Source organism: Oreochromis niloticus, linkage group LG9 (assembly GCF_001858045.2).
Source record: "Oreochromis niloticus isolate F11D_XX linkage group LG9, O_niloticus_UMD_NMBU, whole genome shotgun sequence".
Classification (NCBI taxonomy): domain Eukaryota; kingdom Metazoa; phylum Chordata; class Actinopteri; order Cichliformes; family Cichlidae; genus Oreochromis; species Oreochromis niloticus.
In genome coordinates this window covers 31075653-31097853 of record NC_031974.2, presented here as the reverse complement: position 1 = coordinate 31097853, position 22201 = coordinate 31075653, and the positions used below count along the sequence as shown (strand labels likewise).

Genomic DNA, 22201 nt, shown 5'->3' with positions numbered 1-22201 from the left:
GGGCTAAAGACTATGGGGTGGAATTGTAGGGAGTGGGACTGGGTGGAGATGGGAGGTTGTTGGTTCAGCCTTTGCTCCCTGGTTTCTCGTTGGGTGGGATTGGACTTCACCTTTCTCGCTTCTTTTAATGCACAGCATTAGCCTAGCACAAGCTCATGACATTTATAATAAGTGTATTAACTATAGTTGTTAGGAGCAGATTGGGATGATGGTGGGATGCTGCCCCACACAACACAGGACCCGAAGAGGTTCAGGGCGATTCAGAACAGCATTCGGGACTATCTAGATTATCTCCTTGGTAAATTCCACACTTGATGGTGACTTGTGCAATCGGCTTTATGCTGGCCTCCGGTGTTTTTCGCCACATCCTCATCGATTTTCTGATGACAGCTGTTAGGGTCCTGAGTCATAGGCCTTTGTATAGACAATCTAGGTGGTGCACAGGTTGGTCAGTGTGGTATTGCAGTCTTGAGTGATTACTCTGTCTACTAAGAGCTTGTGCATCACAAGCTAACCTCTCTGGTGAATCTTCCAATTCCCTTCTGGGCCCTGCTCATGTATTGAGTCATGTGCCTGTTCATCTTAGCTGCTGTGAGGCCTGATAGGGGTTTTGGTCACTAGTTGGATAGGACCGCTCCCTTTTGGGAATCCTTCAGGATCAGGACTGTCTGGCCTTCAGTTAGCCATTGCAGGTGCGTCTCATTCATTAGCAGGTCATTCGTTTGTACTGCCAGATGGCCATATCTTCTTTAGCCAGTAGGTGTGAACAATGTCTTTGCTTTATATCATGAAGCATGCCAGTGCCCTACGCTGAAAAACAGGTTCACACCATCATGTTCCCACCTTCAAACTTCACTGTTGGTATGGTGTTTATGGGGTGATATGCAGTGCCTTTTGACCACTGAACATGGTGTTTATTATGGCATCCAAAGAATTCAATTTTGGTCTTATCTGACCAAACTATATTCTCCCTGCTTATCTAAATATTGTTGAGCAAATTTTAAATGCGTTTCAATATGCTTTTCCTTCAACAATGTAGTCTTGCATGGTAAGCATGCATACAGTTTAGATATTCTTCTGTAACCAATGCCATCAGTAAGGTCTTGAGAGAGCTCTCATTGGTTTTACCCATCATGAGATGTTTCTTGTGTGAAACCTTGGTAATGAGACACCCATTTATAGGCCATCAGGACTGAACCAGCTGATATTAATTTGCACTAAGTGGCAGGATTGCGTTCTAATTACTGATGGATTTCAGCTGGTGTCATGACTTTCCATGCCTTTTTGCGCCTCCCTTTCTTCATGTGCGCAATACTTTCTCCCTGTGTCATTTCTTGATTTTACACATAATTTATGGACATCTATGGTTTGATTTCTTTGCATGTGTGGATTAGATGGGTTGTTACCGACATCTGGTAAGAATTTTAATGTCAATAGCCCAATTAGAAATACATTTAGTGACGTAATACTTATTTTCCATGCTGTGTGTATATCTTTTTATTATGTCCTCTACATTGCTGTGTGGAAGAAATGTAAACCATATAATAACCAATTATTTCTTAAATGAAAGATATACTGTACATTCTTTGGCATTATTAGATCACCTTATTTTAGTTTTATTTAACTCATAAGCTAGGGTTTTACATGACTTGAAGACATACAAACTGTAAAAACACAAGACCAGCATGAAAGTGTGAGTATATGCGAGTGAAGGAGGACTCGGCAGTCTTGCAAACCACATATTAGTGCTTGTGATAATATGACAGCAAACAGTAAGGTGTGTGTGAGTGTCAGTGAAGTCTCTTCTCATTCCTCCTGTGGGTCACTAACAGGACCTCAATCAATGAAATACCACAACCTTGTATCCATGTGAACAAACCTACAGTATTTATGAGGCTTTCTGTACAATATATGATATTGATTTCCATATAGGCTCTTTGGATGGTTGGAGAGCTACTATATTATTAGTTTGCATCTTCGTGTATTTGAACAAGAAAACCTTTTCAGCCATGCTTGAAAACACTGAAAAAAAAAGTGTAAAGAAAAGTTTGGTGCAGCAGGTCTTCACTACCTTCTTTACGCCAGTAATATTCATCATTTATCATTTAAAATTTAAATGGTCTGAAAAATCATGACACAGAAAGATCAGGTGTGAGAATGGGATAGACGCAAACGTACAGAACAATATAAACCAGAATCCTGAAAAGAAAACATTTCTGTTAGGAGACAGTGGCTGACTGTTTCCACTCCTTTGGAGTTCTAAGGTAATATGATCCAATATAATACTACAAACAGTACAGACTGTCAAGTTTTTAAGACAAGTGTTAAGACAGAGGATCATCTTTCCTCTATTATTATAATACAGTCTTTACGTTGCAATAAAAACCACCTTGACATGACTTCTGTTGTGAATGGGTGCTACATAGAAATAAACTGAACTGAACAGTGCAATCATTTGCAAACAAAGTAATCATAGTATTACAACAGTACGTTTATATTATAGTACTGCACTGTACTGTAACTGTTAGAGTAAAAAGTATTTCCGAAGTGCTGTGAAACAGAGCAAACACATTTTTCACACAGCTTCACCAAACATCCTAGTTTTATTTTGGATGCTTACATGATTTTACTTGATTTTACCCTAACCCTAACCCTTCTTCATGTAGTTTTACATTTAGTTTATATTTCTCATAATTAGCTTTTATGAAAAATGTAAATTATCATTTTATTAACATAACATGAATTAGCAAGACACGATAACAAAAACCCAAGATGTAGTTTCATAACAATATAAAAACAGATTAGTGAATGTGTGTAGTGAGCCTGTGGTGACCTCTGCTGGCGCAAAATACAATCACATGACTTCAATGCCATTAGATATTACAAAGTAGTCCCCTCCAGTTCCCTATTTATGACATAAATGGTGTCTTTGTTTCAGGTGTTAAACATTTTGCAGATCAAGTGTATTTATGTATGTATGGGGATTTTATGCAAACAGCTCTTAGAACAGAGCTAGTAAACCAAGGATGGGAAATGATAAATCAATATAAAAACCACTACAAGTAGTCCAATGGAACTCCTTTATATGTACACCATCTGAAACTCCAACCAGGGTTTACCGTTTACTTAAGTATATACACAACATGACCTTGCTTCAAATTCATGCCATGCTTCACTTGCCCAGTGACGCTATCTAACAGGACTGAGAGATGGGCTCCTATCTCTGTCTTAGAGATAATGTTATACCAGGAAGGGTGGACTGGTTCAGGGCACCATCAATTTATTTACATTTGTGATCAAAAGTTTGCAAAAACTCATCACTATATTCATGCCCAGTATATGTAATCTTTTGACCGCAACTGTATTTATAAACTGTATTTATAAACTACAAGTCTTCAATCTGTTACTGCTTGTCCTGTTGCACAAATGAATAGAATGCCTTTATTGTCACTATACAGATGTACAATGGGATACAAATGAGTTCAAATCCCAGCTTTAGTAGATGAAAAGAGAACAGTATGAATGTGAATACACAGACTGGGCCTACCACTGACATAACAGGATATTACGGTTAGTTGATGCTGTCCAGATGTTTGACTTGAATAGGACTTTTTATTGATTCTAATATGCCAATGCTTTCCTTTTAACATCGCCTGCAGGCTATTTATTTTACAATATGCCTTACTTTAGATTTTTTTCTTTAAAAACCAAAAACAAGAATTAAAACAAAAAACAAAACAGTTACATCAAGCCTGACAATAGTTAAAATGATGGCAAGGTTCACAGGGTTGTTTGATGTTAAACAGCTTAATATCTGAGAGAGCAGAGAAAGAGATAAGAAGCTACCTGTGAGCTTGTTGTGGCTGAGGACCAACTGAGTGATATTAGACAGGGTGACTGAAACGACAAAGAATATCAAGTCAACAAAGCAGTAACAGATGACAAGGTGATGTCAAGGTACAAGTGTGTGTTATGTTGATGCACTGTTACCACCAACATAGAATACAAATAGTAAATATATAATACATTGTATAACGAGGAGTCAAAGTTGGAATAATCTGGAATGAGGTTGAGCTAATAAGCAGTTAAATCTAACAGGCAGTTTAATACAAAATGTTACCAAGTTCATTTTTCATGGGCTGCAATGTCAGGAGCCTGCATGTTGATACAAAGTCTTTTCATGGGCCCGCATGTATGTATTCTTGCTCTCACAGTACTTTTCCATCTAGCCACTTGTAGGCAAATGTTTATGTTATACATCCATTCATTCCTTTCTGCTTATCCTGTTCGTGTGGAGTGAGGGGCATGAGGGGCTCTGCAGCCTCTCCCAGCTGTCATGGGATCACTGACTCTCACACCTAGGGCCCATTAAGAATCATCAGTTAACTTAATCCCACTAACTGCATGTCTTTGAACTGTGAGAGGAAGCTGGAGAACCTGGAGAGAACCTATGCAGAACATATGAAAAGTTATTGCTGAAGCAAAACAGAGAACTCGGTATGTATAAGAGCTCGGTGCAAAAAGTCAGGGAACTTTTGTTTGGTCAATTTCTTTGTTGTAACAATTCTTTTTGGCAATAAATGTCAGGATACCATTAGAAAGCCTGTTTATTTCATAATTTCCTTCAGGAATAATAAAGTATTTCTGATTCCGATTATCTGCCCTTAAATGGTGCCAAATTTGAACAACAAAATAGAGTATGAGTATGTGGTTTCTGCCCATGAAAAACTTCCAAATCTTCTGCTACTGACACTTCTGCTAATTGGACTGAATGATTTAAGTCTGAAGAAAACTGACATACTGAAAACTGAACAAACGGGATCGGCAGCATGAGGAAGAACCATACACAGCCAAAACAGCCTGCCACCTCCTCCTCGTTCATCTCCAAGAAGCGTTATTACAACAAACACCTGACCAAAAACCAATTTCGTTACTATTTATTTTAAGTGAATATATAATTCTGTTTTGCCCAATAACAACAGCTTTTCACATCACATTATAGTCCCTGTACAACGGTACACACGCTTTAAACATGACGCTATAAGAATACCAAAGTTGGAAATGACGATCGCAGATGGCTTTCAACAATGTATATTAGTCAGGAGTGGGAACACCAAGCAGTCTTATCTGTGTGTGTAACGTCTGTGTTATTTCTACGGTGCTTTGACTGTTACGTTAGCAGGCTTAAGAAAGTTTCGAGGTTAAATGGAAGACGGTCTTTTTCTTACATAGTCCTGGGATGTCGAGCATGTTCGAAATACCCCTATCGCACATCTCCACCTCCGGAAGGTTCTTATCTCGACACTCCTCCACAATCTTCTTCAAAGACTTGGACATATTTTCCTGAAAATCCAAAAGATACAGACGTGTTTAGAAAACTCGCAATCTGTAGCTACACTGCAACGCTAAAAGGGGAAGCTCCGCCTCTTCACAATTCTTCTATTTAGCAACGCAAAAACGGAAGACAGTTGTGTTGATACGAGATGGGCTTACCGTTAAGAAAAGACCGACAAAAAAATGTAAAAAAAAAAAAAAGAACTTTAGATTTTTAAAATCCTGACACAGCCTTCGCTACAAGCTCACGCCCTACCGGAAGCTTATGTGAGAACTACCATTCCATACTAGGATATTTCCTGTTCCTAGACGCGGTCAGCCACACCTCGGCTTCAGTGCAGCGGTGAACAATGTTGTTAGCAACATTGTTTAAAGTTTAAAAATAGTTTACAAAAATAAATGATACTGGATACTACTGTTACGACTACTGTTATTATTATTATTTTTAATAATAGTTATATACAGGTCTCCCTTGTAAATGAGACATCGAGTCTCCGGGACTACCTGTAGAAATAGGAAGTCTGCGGGACTACCTGTAGAAATAAAGATGATAATATACATATAAACTACCAGTTTGTGCTAGCAAAAATTTTAAAAAGTAAGCTAAAAATTGATATTTTCTATTTAATTCAATTTTATTTCACAAATGTTATTATTCTCCCATTTTGTTTTATTTTTCCATGTATGATTCTTGTTTATTTATTTTTTTATTTGAAGAAGAAATGTATTTGAAGAATTATTTGATCCTAACCCTAACCCTAATTATTTGAATTTATTTGAAGAAGAAAGAATTCTTTTTAATAAGATGGGACAAATTAATTTGACATCACTCCTATAAGGCATCTAGAGGAAACAGGGCAAAGGAGGCATGCAAGAGGAGCTATAATCAAGGATTTGCAGATGTATGCTTTGCAGATGTGCAGATTTTGCAGATTTTTTTTTTACCTGAAAATATATAAAGCTTGGACAGAAGGACTCTTTTTTTTTTTCTTCATTTGTCAGCTTTTTGAGAAGGTCTAATATTCTGCCCTGTCCTTTTTCTGTGTGGTTAAAAATGTATTATATTGTCACATTGTGCTCTGTTGTGAATTCATACTGGGAAAATAGAAGCAAACACAATCAAAAGTGTTGAATATAATATTAACAGGGATTTGCTCTTTCAGAAAACGTCCATTTGGATTTGGTACATGTTGTCATTTCTGATTTATTTTGAGGAATATTTTGTATTTTGCATATGAAAAGCTCGAGGTTAAATAAACTATCGGGCCCCTACAGTCAATGGCCCCTACCTGTACCACATTCCACACCAGCTGGTGGCGGTAATGTGCCGTGGTCTTTAGTTGCCAGATAACCTTTATTGAATAGGAAGAAGAAATATGCTCCGCATCAGCATGCCGAGGTAGTTTATTTTGCCATGGACAATTTACGAGTACTCGAGCTGTATAGTGGCATTGGAGGAATGCATTATGCGTTAAAGGGTAAGCGTATTTGTGGTGGATACAAAGATTTGCTTATTTTGATTTTACTGGTCTATCCAACATGAATCCGGAAACACTGTTGGACTGTCATGCCAGCGTCTTTACTGCCATGCAACGCTCAAAAGTCAGGCCAGTGTTTCAGTTGAGTTTACATATTACTGTAAGACTTGTGCTGGCTGTGGCTCGTCAGCCGAAAAAAGTAGTAAGAACATGATGACTGAGTGAATCGGAATCCTGATAGGATGGGAAAACTGCCTTTACCGTAAAGAAGAGTGTGCAGTGGGAAACATCATGCTGTCACACGTGTAGAAGTCAGTTTTGAAATATATACTTTTTTTTTGTCCTTTGTCTAGGGCTCATTTCACAAACGACATTCTTGTCACAAGATGTAACAAGATGATGATTTTTTTCAGCTAAAAAGTGCCATCGACATTAAACAAAGGCATTTTTACTACAGCTCCGACCAAAAGGGCTGCATTAACTGCAACACATATAGTAGTTATATATATTAACTGTTCTATAAAGAGATTTAAAGTGGCCAAAAAGAACTTTATTGATTATAATGTAGGTACAATAATGCAGAATCTTCAAGATATTTACAAAACAGGCAGTTCTTTATTTTATATATAATCCCTTTATAGATCCTATTGACTAAAGTCTATATACCAAAATAGACAAATACATTGCACATTAAATATGACACATAGACAGAGATCGACAGAGACCGGACACTGTTGTCAGTCCCTCATATCAATTAGTAACCTTTTCAACGAGTTTGATTCCCTGGACAGACTTTGTCCAGCCGTTTCAAGGTTCTGCTCTCCATAAGATCTGATGCTACCCCAAAACAGTACCTGTATCAGAAGAAGTTCATTAAGGCTCACAGAAACTGGAGTGGAAAAGGAGACTGTAGTTTAGTCAGCTTTTGACAGAATTTTTTTTTCTGAAGAACCTCAAGTACTGTGCTTTACTATGCCAGTATTGTTTGGGCTTTCTTCAGGAAGCTGATCAGCAATGTGTCAACAAGACAAGGTAACTGCTGAGGAAGACAAATACATGACAAATACAATACATCGCTTTTGTGCCAGTCACAAACAATTGATTTGTTAGCAGTTGATATTTGCATTACACGTGCTGAGTTCAAACATCAATTTTTGTGTCAAAGTGACCCAGCCGTCCTCTCATCACCATGAAGGTCACCACAACTCAAAGACTCAACAGCAACTTTCAGTGGAAGAGCCTGGCCGCATCACATTAGGTCAGAAGCATGGAAAGAGCATACACTTTTTGGAAGTCCACAAGGGTCAAACTGTCAAAGTTCTGCTGATAAAGATGTTTAGCACAAATGACATGGACTGTAGCACATCCATTATTTGTCCTTTCTGTGAGGAAGAAATGGTGGATATTTCATTTATGAGAAAGGTAGCATTAATCTCAATTTAATTGTTATTTTTCTAGCTTCTTAACAGGCAGGAGTATATTTCCTAAATTGGTATTGATTAGTAAAATAATAAGTAACAGGCCCAAAATAAATGAAAACATATTTTGGTTTATTTGAACCTTGCAGTTCAACGTAACAGGCTGCTGCATTTATGGTTGAGCCTATTTTCTCCTTTTCTCCACCAGTTCACAGCACAGGTGGAGCTGACAGGGAAGGGTAAATGAAATTATACTAATCAAGTTAAATGCAACACATTGTAATAGTAACAAAGACTTATTTTACATCAAATTAATGTCCCTCCAACTTCTGCGTTATATAAGCATGTTTCTCTGACCAAACGCAGGTTGAGAGAAGGTAGGAGTCATCGCCAGAGCGTTTTAGTTGTTTTAACTCACTTTGACCACAGTTTGTGGTCAAGTTAAAAACTTTTTGCAAACGTGCATAAAAAAAGTTGTTGGTTTTAGCAGGTGTGAAACAGCCTCCAAACTGCTGAGTGTTTACTGTGCCATTCTATTTTGGCTCTCTCACTAGCAGCGGCTGCACTGTTGCTGATGTGTGGCGTAGGAAGAACAGAATGACATAGAACTGAATTCTGTAGAAAAGTCTGATGGTCGAAATGTTGTCACCAACACCACATCCAGCTGTTTGGCTCAGGGTTGAACTGATAATTCATCCGCAGCCTTAATACTGTTACAAGTATCGCTCACCACATGGCCTGACCACCACACCATACCAAACACAGTGGAAGTAAAATCTTCATGGAATTTGGGGAGGAGATGACATTGAAGAGAATGTCAGCCATGCAGACAGAGTCACAGACGTTTCTGATCACACCTCATATAATGATCAGTCATTTGTTACAAAGGCTTTTGCAATCAATAGTTTTGCAGTAGAGCACGTCACATTGAACATTCAATAATATGGGTCTCTGTGCACCTTTGCATGCATTCTTTCTCACACTCACCTGCCTAATATAGTGTGTTACCATTGTGCTCCTGCTATTCCACTCTGTGACTCTGAATCATGTAGAGCCTTTTTAGCACCCTGTGAACACCACCTAATAATTTAAATAGTCAGAGATTGTCAGTAGACAGCGGGCCTGATTGTGGGGTGTGATAGGGTCTGCTGAGGACTGGTAATCATGTTTCTGGTTTTCTTTTCACTGGTGGAATAATAAACCACATGGCTGTGTGGCATTAAAAGTGTTGAGTTGGTAATCTGGGATGTAAACAGCCATAACCAGGACTACACCATCTGTTGTCACCTGTCATTTCAATCCCCCCTGCTTTCTTTTTTTGCCTGCAGTATCTGTTGACCTGTAGAATCTAAAAAAAACAAGCGTCTTCAAGATCCCAACTTTTTCCATCAGTGTAATTTTTTTTTTTTTAATAATCTGGTGAGAAATTAAACTGTGGAATGATAAAGCTAGAGCCTTAGGTAGACCCGGAATTAAAAATGAAATAAGTAATACAATGGAACTCATCATTATTATTATTATTATTATTATTATTATCATTATTTATCCATTTTGCAGAGAGTGGCATACCTGCCCAAGTTGTAACTGCCATTGACATAAACACCACAGCAAATCAAGTCTACAAGCACAACTTCCCCGACACTGCCCTCTGGAACAAGACTATTGAGGTTAGTGATCGTGGAGCGTTGGTCCATGACTGATCAAACAATCAATCATATTTAAAATCCTTTTTTTTTTCTTACTTTAGGGCATAACGTTAGATGAATTCAACAAGTTGTCTTTTGATATGATATTGATGAGTCCTCCTTGCCAGCCCTTTACCAGGTATGATTTCAGTGTTTTGTATGTACTAAAATCCAAAATTTTGCAATCTCACTTAGACAAATGAATTAACTGCCAAAAGTGAATAATGAAGTATTTCATATATAATGTTAACTTTGGTTTAAATCCTTCCATCATGGGAATTCACAAAAAAGAATCTTTTTTAACGTGATGAGCGTGATCTCGTATTCAGAGTTAAACTATCGTGCAAAGCCTGCATCGTAAAAAAGGCTTTGCACGATAAATCAATAAAAACAACCTTCTCACTAATCGGCAGATACAACAGCATACACCATAATGAGTCTTTGTGAAGATAAGTATAATAAAATATTTAATATTAATATTTCTGTGTGAACGGGTGACAAATTCCCTTATTTAGAGTTTTCATTGCATGTTTGTCACAGTGAAATGTTGCAGATCATCAAACAAATTTAAATATTTGACAAAGAAAACACAAGTGAGCATAATCATCATCAGGCTGTTGTTGTGTGTTATCGCTATGTAAATAAAACTGAAGCTCACTTCACTGTATTTGGGCTTTGTCTGTAGTGTTCTTAGTGAGTTTTTCCATTTTTCAGAGAGCTGTTGATGACTTCCTTTAAAAAGGAATTACACTTCCAGCCTGTAAATGACAAATGCATAGACTTTTTTTTTAGTCACTGTCACTACATGATGCTCAAAATTAAGACAACATGCTAAACCTAAAAGTTTAGATTCGGGTGACATCCCCTAACCTAAGTTCATGAGTATAAAATTAAATTTCATTTAGGGGGATAAAGGTTGACTAGTTGTATTTGACTCCATTTCACACATTTTTCCCTACCAGCAGATGCCCACTGTAAAACCCAGAGACTAGTTTCTCTCTAACAGGACTTCAGCTGTCTTAGGTGCAGCGTAACACACTGAAACTGGGACCAGGTTGATATAGTCAGCCTAGAAAAAACACTTTTGTTGAGCAACTTAAAACTTGTTCCACCTTGTTTCATTTGTTTCTCTGCAGGATTGGCCTTCAAGGTGACGTTACTGACCCTAGAACCAAGAGCTTCCTTTACATCCTTGATCTTCTGCCAAGGTCTGAAAGACCCATATACCCCCTCCCTCACAGAGAGAATTATGACCTTGTTTTCTGCTTAGCAGTCACCTAAGGATTTACATCCCTGATAAGGAGGAGTCTCACTATCTGTTTAACGTCTCCCATTACAATGGCCTCACTATGTGTGTAGAGCATAAGGCCCCTCTGTAGTGAACATGCATACAGCTAAGTGAGAAAGTGAAATTACTATTACTAATGTGATATGATTAAATATGTGATTAATACAACAGAAAAGAAATCTGCTTCCACAGATTCTATGTGTCCATGTTCGTGGCTGACCATTTTATTGGCTGCACTATTTATATATTTCATCAAATGGCAGTTCCAAACACAGATTAGTAAATGGTCCAAGGTCTCTTGATGCCAGCTGTGGGTGGATATGTAATAAGACTGATTTCTGTCAGCAAACTCTCCCATGCTTTGTTCCTAATGTGTATGTGCCATTGTGTTATTAGGCTGCAGAGGCTACCACGTTTCATCCTGCTGGAGAATGTGAAAGGCTTTGAGACCTCCTCTGCCAGGTAATTACTGGGCACACTAAGCACATGAAGGCCTGAAAGCTCAGCAAGTCACTAGCAAGCAAACATGGACAGTAAGCAGGGAGTCTAGAAATCTACCCATGTTTTCTCTATCTTCAAAAAATCCAAGAGTAGTCTAGTACTGCTCAATAGAGTAATTGTAGAATAATACAGTCATACTTCAGTTGTTATGTTTTTTTCGTAAAATGTACCACCATATTGATTTCAGCAAACACATTTATATCCAAAATCAAAGTGCAGCATGAAAAGAACATCCACAGACATGTGGATGTTTTTGATCAGTTTCTGACAAAGCCTGTGCTCTGTGAACTCTAAACATACTCATAGAAATGATCAAAAGAGGCCAGACAAGACGGGATTGAAATTACATCATGTTTATGGGACACCATGATTACTTCTTGATAATCTAAAAGTCATAAAAAATGCAGACACGATTGTTTGGTCTATGTTGAATTTGGAAGTGTGCTTACTTACAAAGAAAGAACAGTCAATAATTTTTATGGTTCAGAGATTTTAATGGAGTGAGAGAGAGAATATTAACCAACAATTGAGAAAAAACATGAAAGTTACAAATTGATTTGCAAGTCGTTGAATGAAATAAATATTTGATCCCCTACAAGCAGGTTAGAATACTGGCTCCCACAAACTGGCTGTGTGCTCAATACACAGCTTAAAATCAATCAATCAATCAATTACAGATACGTCTGATCTCAACATATGTGTAGGTTGTTCTTCCATTCCAACCACTCCAACACAATGGGTGAAAACAAAATAATGTCAGGAACAAGATTATACATACCATCACAGGCTGGAATGATGTCACAAGTTCACAGCAAGAAGCTTGGTGAAAAGGTGACCAATGTTGGTGCGTTTAATATGAATTGGAAGAAATACAAAACGATTATTAAACACCCTCAGTTTGGAGCTCCAAGCAAGATGTCAACTCCTGGGCTGCTGAGCATGAGATGTGTGTCGGATCAGCCCAAAACTACTTTAAAAACTTTAAAAATAAAGCTTCATTAAAAGAAAACTACCGTAAAATGACAGAATATTCATTTCTTTGTAAGTGAGCAAATTTACAAATTAATTTTTTTGATAACTTCTATAGAAATTCTGTCTCTAATTCTAAAAATTACTTTAATGATTATACAAATGTGAAAACTATAAACAAGCGAAGACAATAAAGATGTAACTATTTTACTCAATTCTGTAGAGCACGTTTGGTGAAAACGCTGACGGAATGTGGATATACTTTCCAGGAAATCATGATCTCACCCATAAGTGTAAGAAAAACAAACTCTTACTGACTTGATTAGATTACTGAAGTTTGCTGAAAATATAACATGTTTCTTTGTGCTCATGTCACTGTTATATTCATTAATCAGGTTGGGATCCCAAATTCAAGACTCCGTTATTTTCTGATTGCAAAGATTTCCACAGAAGATTTAAACACCCAGGCACCTTCAAAGGTGAGGTATTGTGCAATGTGTAACAAACAGTTGTTATTTTGTTTGTTTGTGTTTTTTTGAATATGAATATGTTCAAACAGCTGTTATGTAACAATTATATTCAGCACAACATTCCTCAATATTAATATTTTTCTCAAAAAGAGCACTTAGTAAAAATTGTTGATGTGCCAATTTACACAAGAGCTAGACTAGAAATCGTTGGCAGCAGATCTTATGGAATGATAATATGGTTATATGGACTTTCCCATATAACCAGAGGAAAACCAGAGGAAAAGTCAAACGGAGCTGGCGATGCAAATCAAGCATTTTGTATCAAATCAAAATGGCGTGTCATTTTTAAAATACCACCAATTTGCTAGAACATTTGGAACACAGTCATATAATAATGATTCCAATCTTGCGTTTCTTTTGAGTCTTGAACTGTTTAGGGTTGCTCTTACAGTATCCACTGATATGAATGAGTATATGGCAGTTACACACTTGTGTATGATGCTGCCAACTATACCTCTTTAGCAACCAGTTTCCCAGACATGGATTAAGCCTAGCCTAACTCTCAAAGGAAAAATCAGGTTCAAATTAGGATTTCACGTGGGGGAAAAAGTTTTTAATCTGGGAAACATTTTTAAACAGTTGCAGTTTTGTCATCACACAGCCAGATCCATATATGTTTGTTGTTATGGGGCCAGTAGGCATAGCAGTATTGTGTGTCACTTCTCAGACAAAACCTCTACATCACTGATAAAGGAGCAGAAGAAGACAAAACTAGAAGCAAAGAAATTAGGGGAAAAGAAATTAGCAAAGAAATTGCTTGGGTTTTTTTTTTTCTTTTCTTCATAGTTTTTTTTCCATTAAAAAAAAGAAACTTCTGTACTTTTATATCATTAAAATGGTGGTAAAAACAGACACAATCATACACTCCTGTCTTCCACCCACCGGCACTGGCATTGGCACAAGCACAGTTGACGTCAGTTTGGAGTCAACTTTGTTGTATGGCGTGTTTGCCAGCACCGCACAGCAGGTATAATGAGACCTGTAGTCTTCTTTGTAGTCTCAGCAGAATCACAAGAACTTAAGAGCCGCATGGACATTCGCAGTGATTCAATGACTTGAAGAAAATATTTTTGTTAAATAATCGCTGTGTTCATATATATAACCTCAGTCTTAGACACTGTTTCGAAGAGGCTGAAATGAGGCAGATACTTTAAATAGCCAAGAACAACTTCACTTTTCACATGAATTTTCAATGTATCCCTTATTCGCACTGGGTCATTACAGCTAGTAACTCGGCACATTTGATTTTTTAAACATACAGATTTTTTTGCCCTCCCTTGCAACCTTCCCTGTCCCCTAGAAGATTTGTGTCTCGTCCTAGAAACATCTTGAGATCTTTCGCTTGTTAACCAAATATGAAAACCCAGATCTAAAGTACATTTTTTGACAATTTGATGATATGACCAACAAATGTCACAGGCTCATATGATTTGGAAATCCTTGCATACTCAGCAGGTTTCATAATTTTGATTATGTATGCATTGGTTAGCACATCAAGAAGGTTTAGAGCTCTAGTTAGGTTCTCCTATTCCTAACTCTCTGGAGTTTACCTGTTCTCCCTGTGCCTGGGTGGGTTTCTTCCATATACTCCAGCATTTTCTCTCAGTCCAAACATATGTATGTTACTGGCTGATATAGTTTTTAAACTATGTAGAATAAAGTGTTATATGAATGAATGTATGGTTAGATATGGTTATGGCTTGTAATCTAAGGCAGTTTTAAGTGGCCACTAAGGACCCCACAGTGCTCATTTGTATATATTTGTGTATGCAAGATTTTATAGAAAGTTTCTCATTTTAGATTTTAGACTTCTTCCCACATCTTGCTGAGAGCGATTCTTCTGAGCATCCTACATTTTTGAGTCCTGCCTGTCAAGGTGCCAGCCAGCCAGAGGAAGGAACTGATGTCCTGTTTAAGCTAGAGACAACAGCAGAAGCCCAGAGGAAGATTCGTCAGAACAGCAATTTGTCTGTTAAGCAGATCAAAGAATTCTTGGAACCACAAATGGAAGTAAACATGGAGCCTTATCTCCTTCCTCCTAAAACACTGTTGCGATATGGTCTAGTTTTGGACATTGTTCAGCCCACATGCAGGAGGTCTGTCTGCTTCACTAAAGGGTGGGTTCATTAATTCTCTTCAACTTATCATCATTCCCTTCATTATTTTTAATGAACAATATGAAAAGTAAACAGGTTTTGCAAAATGTGAAAAAAATTGATTGTGCAAAATCTTGAGCCACTATTCATTTCTTTATATTTCTCTAGGAAAATGGGAAAGCTGCAGCAATTTATTCAAACATCTGCGAGCATACATGGAAATACAGTATACAAAAACAGAGTTAGGCAGAAAAACATAGTTAAGGACATTGCACACAGAGTGTGTTCCTAAAAAGTAATGTGAAATTCCAAATTTTTCCAAACTTATCACGTAACTTAAGACTGACATTCTGTTGGTAGGAAGAGAAGAGTAGATATGACTTTTGAATCTGCTGTTCACGATTTCTCTCTTTTTTTAGGCCCTCTACTTCTTTTTTCTTCCACTGGTCCAATTTCTTTTTAAGAACGCACTGAACACAATGCCAAGATATGGCTAGTGTTCAGCTTACCTTTCAAACTTGTCTTTTTTTTTTTTTTTACAGAATTTGCATTTTGCAGTATAGACTGCTAATAACGACTCGCATAAAGATACAAAAATTGATTCTTTGCCAAGTTCTCTGTAATGTGTAGACATAGCATCCATCCCTTGGGTTAGGTGCTCTTTCATGCTTGCATGATTCCCAACTTGGTGTTAATGGCCTGCAAAAATGTTCAGGTACAATGACTGGAGTGAAACTGACCAAAAAGGCAACCTGTGTGTGTGTCTGTGTGTGTGTGTGTGTGTGTGTGTGTGTGTGCGCGCGTGTGTGTGTATGTGTGTTACCAAAATACCGAAATAATGTTTTGTGTTTGTGCAATGGTTAATCCACCAGTATGCATAAAATCTGGACTGTATGCACTGATACATTTTTGTTGCAGTGTCTATACAATGTATAAATTAAATTAAAATGAGTAATTTTGTTATTTAACTTTGTTCATGTTGTTTATCCATAGCTATGGCCGGTATGTGCAGGGAACAGGTTCAGTATTGCAGTGTTGCATGGAAACCAAGGTACGTTTGGGTTTTTGTAAAAGTGATTTTGGACCCACAGAAAACGATCTCTGTGAATGCTACCTATTCCAGAGAAATCATAGATTAATGCTGCAGAAAAGCTAAAGAGTAAGCACACAGTTACTTTAGATTAGTTACTAATTACTTTAGAGCCAAATGTACTCTGTGGCGCTATTTATTACTGAGATGATGACTGCTCATTAGAGCTCTGAGACTCTAAACTGGATTCACTTAAACATTTTACTGCCCCACAGCTGGAGATGTGGAAAATGCTTTAGTTTGTCACAAAGAAGTGAAATGAATCTGACTGATTGAACAGGTATTCTTGGTATTCTAGTAGCTGTAGTTCTCAGCAGTAAGAAAGACTTGGCAGCAGATTAGAATCAAGTTTAAAAAACGCATATACGTTATCTCCAACTGACAGCAAAAAATCTGCATATAAAAAAACCCAGCAGAGAATCTAGAATGTACGGAAGCGTAGGCAAAAGAAAAATAGAGCTATATCACGTTATAACGTGAAAAGTTTATTGTTCTAACAATATACTTTTTATTCAGAAATCAACCAAATGCTTAATCTATGTGCAAAGTGGATATGAGCTGAGCAAGTACAGTGTTGGTGTCCTGTTTTAGAATCATATATTAATGCACATAGAGCGATAAAACAGTTGTTAAATTGTTTTGTTTTTTTAAAAAACAGATTTGGAATAAAGTTGCACCTAAAAATCGATATTTATTACTGATGCTCATTTGGGAAACGCCTTTAGACAGAACTTTCCTACTCTTCCTCCAGAGGTCAAAGGAATCTTCCAGGAACAGTGGTGCTATTTTCTGGATACTTGATTGGTCAGTAGGCAGTGATTTTATAGATGTTAATCTCTAGAGTAAGTTGCCTTATACCTCCGTATAAATTGAATCACCTTCATAGTATAGCAAACCCAGGGTAAACCCTAAAGTTACCTGGCTTCAGGCTTCTAACCCCTCAGTGTCATCTGATGTTTTTGTTTTTGTTTTGTTTTTTCACATTCTGTTAATAACTATTTTTAAACTCAAAATTTAAGAGTAAGTCCTTGAGCAATTAAGCCCAGAATCTTTTTACTATCTTTGAATGAGCAAAATTGAGCAAAACTCATACAAATTTATAAAGCTAGATCCTACATATAAGGACTCCAAAATGCACAACATATTCGCCACTGTCATTGGTTTTGTGAATATCATCTTACTTTACAGTTATCAAAAAATACTCGATGGCAGCCATGCCATGCTGATATTTGGATGATAAATCTGTGTATGCTAAATATAAAACCGGTCTCACCACTGTGGTGATCCTTCCCAGAAAGCTGTAGGAATGGATTTAATTCTTTTTTTTTTTTAAATAATTTTTGCATTTTCCTATGTGTGGAACCCCATAAAAGAAAGAAAAGAATCTTATGCTTGCTTTTGCTTTGTGTCCTGTGCAGATTGAAAGTGTCTTTATGGGTCTGGACCAGTGTTCTGAGGAGGAGAAACTTCAGCGGCTGTTAAAACTGAAGCTTCGTTATTTTAGTCCCAGAGAAGTAGCCAACCTCATGGGATTCCCTCAAAATTTAAGTAAGTCATTAATCTGTCCATCATTGGAACTTTGCATCTTTAAGAATTCTTATGACCATCAAAATCTACTTTCATAGATGGATACAGTGGCTTGCAAAAGTATTCGGCCCCCTTGAACTTTTCCACATTTTGTCACATTACAGCCACAGACATGAGTCGATTTTATTGGAATTCCACGTGAAAGACCAATATAAAGTGGTGTACACTTGAGAAGTGGAACGAAAATCGTACATGATTCCAAACATTTTTTGCAAATAAATAACTGAAAAGTGGGGGAATACTTTTGCAAGCCACTGTAGATGTTACTCTTTGTAGGTGATCGTCTATAGTAGTACTTAATGTTTATTTAAAGGTCATGAAATGCTTAACATTTTGTTATATTGGCATTGTATAGATGATGATCTAGGGGATTGACAGTGGTTATGGTATTTTTTGGCTAGTTTTCCCATTAATACAATAAATCAGTCATTGAGTAAAATAAGCATTTAATTCTGAAGAATAACATGATTTAGTATTTTGTGGAGAAACCCTTGTTGGCAAGTACAGCGGTGAGATGTTTCTTGTAGTTGGTCACCTGGTTTGTACACATCTCAAGAGGGATTTTGATCCAATCATCTTTACAGAAACTCTCTAAATCTTTTAAGTTTCTTGGCTGTAGCTTGGCATCTCAAAGCTTAAGCTCCCTCCACAGATTTCCTATAGGATTGAGGTCTGGAGACTGGCTAGGCCACTCCTTAATGTGGTTCTTCTTTCACCACTTCTTTGTTACGTTGGCAGTATATTTTGTGTCATTGTCATGCTGGAAGACCCACCCATGACCCATCTTCAGTGTTTTTACTGACAGAAGCTGGTTCTCGACCCTGTCCGTTGGCTTTCAGAGCAGCAAAGTCCTCCTGTACAAAAAACAGCCTGAAACCATAACGTTCACACCTCTGCGCTTGACTTCGGGGATGGTGTTCAGCATTTCTCTTCCTCCAGACACTCAAGATGATGCCAAAGCCTTTAGGTTTCATCTGACCATAGCGCTTTCTCCCAAGCCTTCTCTGAATAATTTAGATGTTAGCAAGCGGGCCTGTACATTTGCCTTCTTAAGCAGGGGGACCTTGCAGGTGCTGCAAGATTTCGGTCCATTACGGCATAGTGGGTTACCAGTGGTGTTCTTGGGGACTGTGGTCCCACTTGCCTTCAGATCATTAACAAGCTCCTTCTGTGTAGTTCTACCACATACTTCATGATCATCCTCGTCCCATGGGCCAAAATCTTGTATGGAACTCCAGACTGAGAGAAACTGATGGTCTTTTTATATAACTTTCATTTCCATGTAAAATCAATTTGCATCTGAGATGAAAATTGATACAATCTTGTCCCCGATGTTCTTTGACAACTGTTTGTTCTTGCACATAATGGTGGAGAGATTGAAATGGAAGAAATGCTAGTCTGTCTCTCTCCATTAAAAACATACTACCATTAAAGTTAGAAACTGCTCATTTCTTTGTAAGCAGACAAACTTCAAATTCAGCAGGGGATCAGCAGATTTCCCCCACTGTATCTTAATATCTTTTTATTCTGCTTCCAATGTAGAATACCAAACAACATTAAGTCAGAAATATAATTGTATACACAATACATGTATTGTGGCTTTATTTTTTTTGCCACTTATCATGGTACTACTGCTGTTAGGAAGAATACACCGTGGATAGCATCTACTGCAGAATTATCATTCGTTTAACAACAGACTCTGTTTTCAAGTGTAAAAGTATAAAACATAATTTACATCTAACATCTTACTTTTCTGTGCAAGTTAAGAGAGCTTTTGTTACATCGAATTATTAAACATGTGTTAAGCATCATATGCTTAACCTGACATACACTTGTAGGATTAGTTCCACACAACATAATTGAACTATGAAACAATGTTATTGGTTTTCAAAACCTTATAAAAACACCTGGGCCCATACATACAGGGAGTGCAGAATTATTAGGCAAGTTGTATTTTTGAGGAATAATTTTATTATTGAACAACAACCATGTTCTCAATGAACCCAAAAAACTCATTAATATCAAAGCTGAATGTTTTTGGAAGTAGTTTTTAGTTTGTTTTTAGTTTTAGCTATTTTAGGGGGATATCTGTGTGTGCAGGTGACTAATACTGTGCATAATTATTAGGCAACTTAACAAAAAACAAATATATACCCATTTCAATGATTTATTTTTACCAGTGAAACCAATATAACATCTCCACATTCACAAATATACATTTCTGACATTCAAAAACAAAACAAAAACAAATCAGCGACCAATATAGCCACCTTTCTTTCAAGGACACTCAAAAGCCTGCCATCCATGGATTCTGTCAGTGTTTTGATCTGTTCACCATCAACATTGCGTGCAGCAGCAACCACAGCCTCCCAGACACTGTTCAGAGAGGTGTACTGTTTTCCCTCCTTGTAAATCTCACATTTGATGATGGACCACAGGTTCTCAATGGGGTTCAGATCAGGTGAACAAGGAGGCCATGTCATTAGTTTTTCTTCTTTTATACCCTTTCTTGCCAGCCACGCTGTGGAGTACTTGGACGCGTGTGATGGAGCATTGTCCTGCATGAAAATCATGTTTTTCTTGAAGGATGCAGACTTCTTCCTGTACCACTGCTTGAAGAAGGTGTCTTCCAGAAACTGGCAGTAGGACTGGGAGTTGAGCTTGACTCCATCCTCAACCTGAAAAGGCCCCACAAGCTCATCTTTGATGATACCAGCCCAAACCAGTACTCCACCTCCACCTTGCTGGCGTCTGAGTGGGACTGGAGCTCTCTGCCCTTTACCAATCCAGCCACGGGCCCATCCATCTGGCCCATCAAGACTCACTCTCATTTCATCAGTCCATAAAACCTTAGAAAAATCAGTCTTGAGATATTTCTTGGCCCAGTCTTGACGTTTCAGCTTGTGTGTCTTGTTCAGTGGTGGTCGTCTTTCAGCCTTTCTTACCTTGGCCATGTCTCTGAGTATTGCACACCTTGTGCTTTTGGGCACTCCAGTGATGTTGCAGCTCTGAAATATGGCCAAACTGGTGGCAAGTGGCATCTTGGCAGCTGCACGCTTGACTTTTCTCAGTTCATGGGCAGTTATTTTGCGCCTTGGTTTTTCCACACGCTTCTTGCGACCCTGTTGACTATTTTGAATGAAACGCTTGATTGTTCGATGATCACGCTTCAGAAGCTTTGCAATTTTAAGACTGCTGCATCCCTCTGCAAGATATCTCACTATTTTTGACTTTTCTGAGCCTGTCAAGTCCTTCTTTTGACCCATTTTGCCAAAGGAAAGGAAGTTGCCTAATAATTGATGTCATTAGACCACACCCCTTCTCATTACAGAGATGCACATCACCTAATATGCTTAATTGGTAGTAGGCTTTCGAGCCTATACAGCTTGGAGTAAGACAACATGCATGAAGAGGATGATGTGGACAAAATACTCATTTGCCTAATAATTCTGCACTCCCTGTACAGAAATGTGTTGCAATAGTTAAACACAGAATTGTAATTCATATGTGATTTTGCTGAAAGATGAAGTGGATTGTATTCGTATTTGCTTGTTGTTTAATTTTTTTTTTTTTAATACAGGTCCATCGGCACATACACAAAGCAATTCACAAATGATTCTATGCTAGACAGTAACATGTGGTTTGCCATGTCTATTGGCTCCCTTTGTAGACAGAAATATATATTTCACTTTATTGATTTATTTTTTTTATCTGTTTCTTCTTTTTTTAGCCATGAATAATAACGTGGCCCAGTGTTTATATGTTTTCTTTATCACTTTTTTCTGTTTGTTTTTTTTTTTTTTGCAGTCTTTCCAGAAAAGATCCCTACCATTCAGCAATATAGACTGCTGGGAAACAGCCTCAATGTTGTTGTGGTGGCAAAACTTCTGCAGCTGTTGGTCTCCTAACACTTCCGGGGAAGACACCATTTTTGTACATGTTTGGATTATATTATAATGCCCCTGTATAGCTGAATGTATAGTTGAGATTTTGTATGAATGGTCATTCTTTCAATATTCATAAAACACAAAAATAGGTTTTGTGATCACCATTACCCAATTTAAAATCAATGCCTCTCACATGCGTTTTAAGTAATGTGTATATCTTCTGTTTCAGTGTGATTTTTTTTTTTTCTCTCATCACAATATATTTTCTAATAAAAATAAGTCTAAAAACTGTAGAGCACATTTTGTACAGTATTTACTCTAGATTTATTCAACTATTA

General features: G+C 37.5%; 2 protein-coding genes across 3 annotated transcripts in view; one reads left to right on the top strand and one right to left on the bottom strand.

Moving 5' to 3' along the window:
• Positions 1-5650, bottom strand: part of rsu1 (Ras suppressor protein 1) — a 41415-nt gene extending 35765 nt beyond the window's left edge. The window contains exons 1-3 of the mRNA XM_003455740.5: positions 5494-5650; positions 5229-5343; positions 3847-3897 (exon numbers count right to left, since the gene is read on the bottom strand). Of these exons, the coding sequence (XP_003455788.1) occupies positions 3847-3897; positions 5229-5337 (160 nt within the window). The 5' untranslated portion in view covers positions 5338-5343; positions 5494-5650. The remainder of the gene's footprint in view (positions 1-3846; positions 3898-5228; positions 5344-5493) is intronic.
• On the top strand, positions 1267-22156 carry trdmt1 (tRNA aspartic acid methyltransferase 1). 2 transcript variants are annotated; one of them, XM_005460452.4, is made up of 11 exons: positions 1267-1415; positions 9788-9897; positions 9978-10054; positions 11052-11123; positions 11600-11665; positions 12897-12966; positions 13069-13152; positions 15004-15320; positions 16293-16350; positions 17808-17937; positions 21784-22156. In XM_005460452.4, the coding sequence occupies exons 1-11, from the start codon at positions 1382-1384 to the stop codon at positions 21882-21884; spliced, it is 1119 nt and encodes a 372-aa protein (XP_005460509.1). In that variant the 5' UTR covers positions 1267-1381; the 3' UTR covers positions 21885-22156. The 2 variants fall into 2 exon arrangements, with proteins under 2 accessions (XP_005460509.1, XP_003455789.1); XM_003455741.5 differs by lacking the exon at positions 1267-1415 and adding an exon at positions 6654-6812.
• The last annotated feature ends 45 nt before the right edge of the window (positions 22157-22201 follow it).

Coding starts and splice junctions, on each gene's coding strand:
- trdmt1 (XM_003455741.5), top strand. CDS start 6,749: ATGGACAATTTACGAGTACTCGAGCTGTATAGTGGCATTGGAGGAATG. Junction 16,351..17,807: donor AGTGTTGCATGGAAACCAAG/GTACGTTTGGGT, acceptor TGTCCTGTGCAG/ATTGAAAGTGTCTTTATGGG. Junction 17,938..21,783: donor GGGATTCCCTCAAAATTTAA/GTAAGTCATTAA, acceptor TTTTTTTTGCAG/TCTTTCCAGAAAAGATCCCT.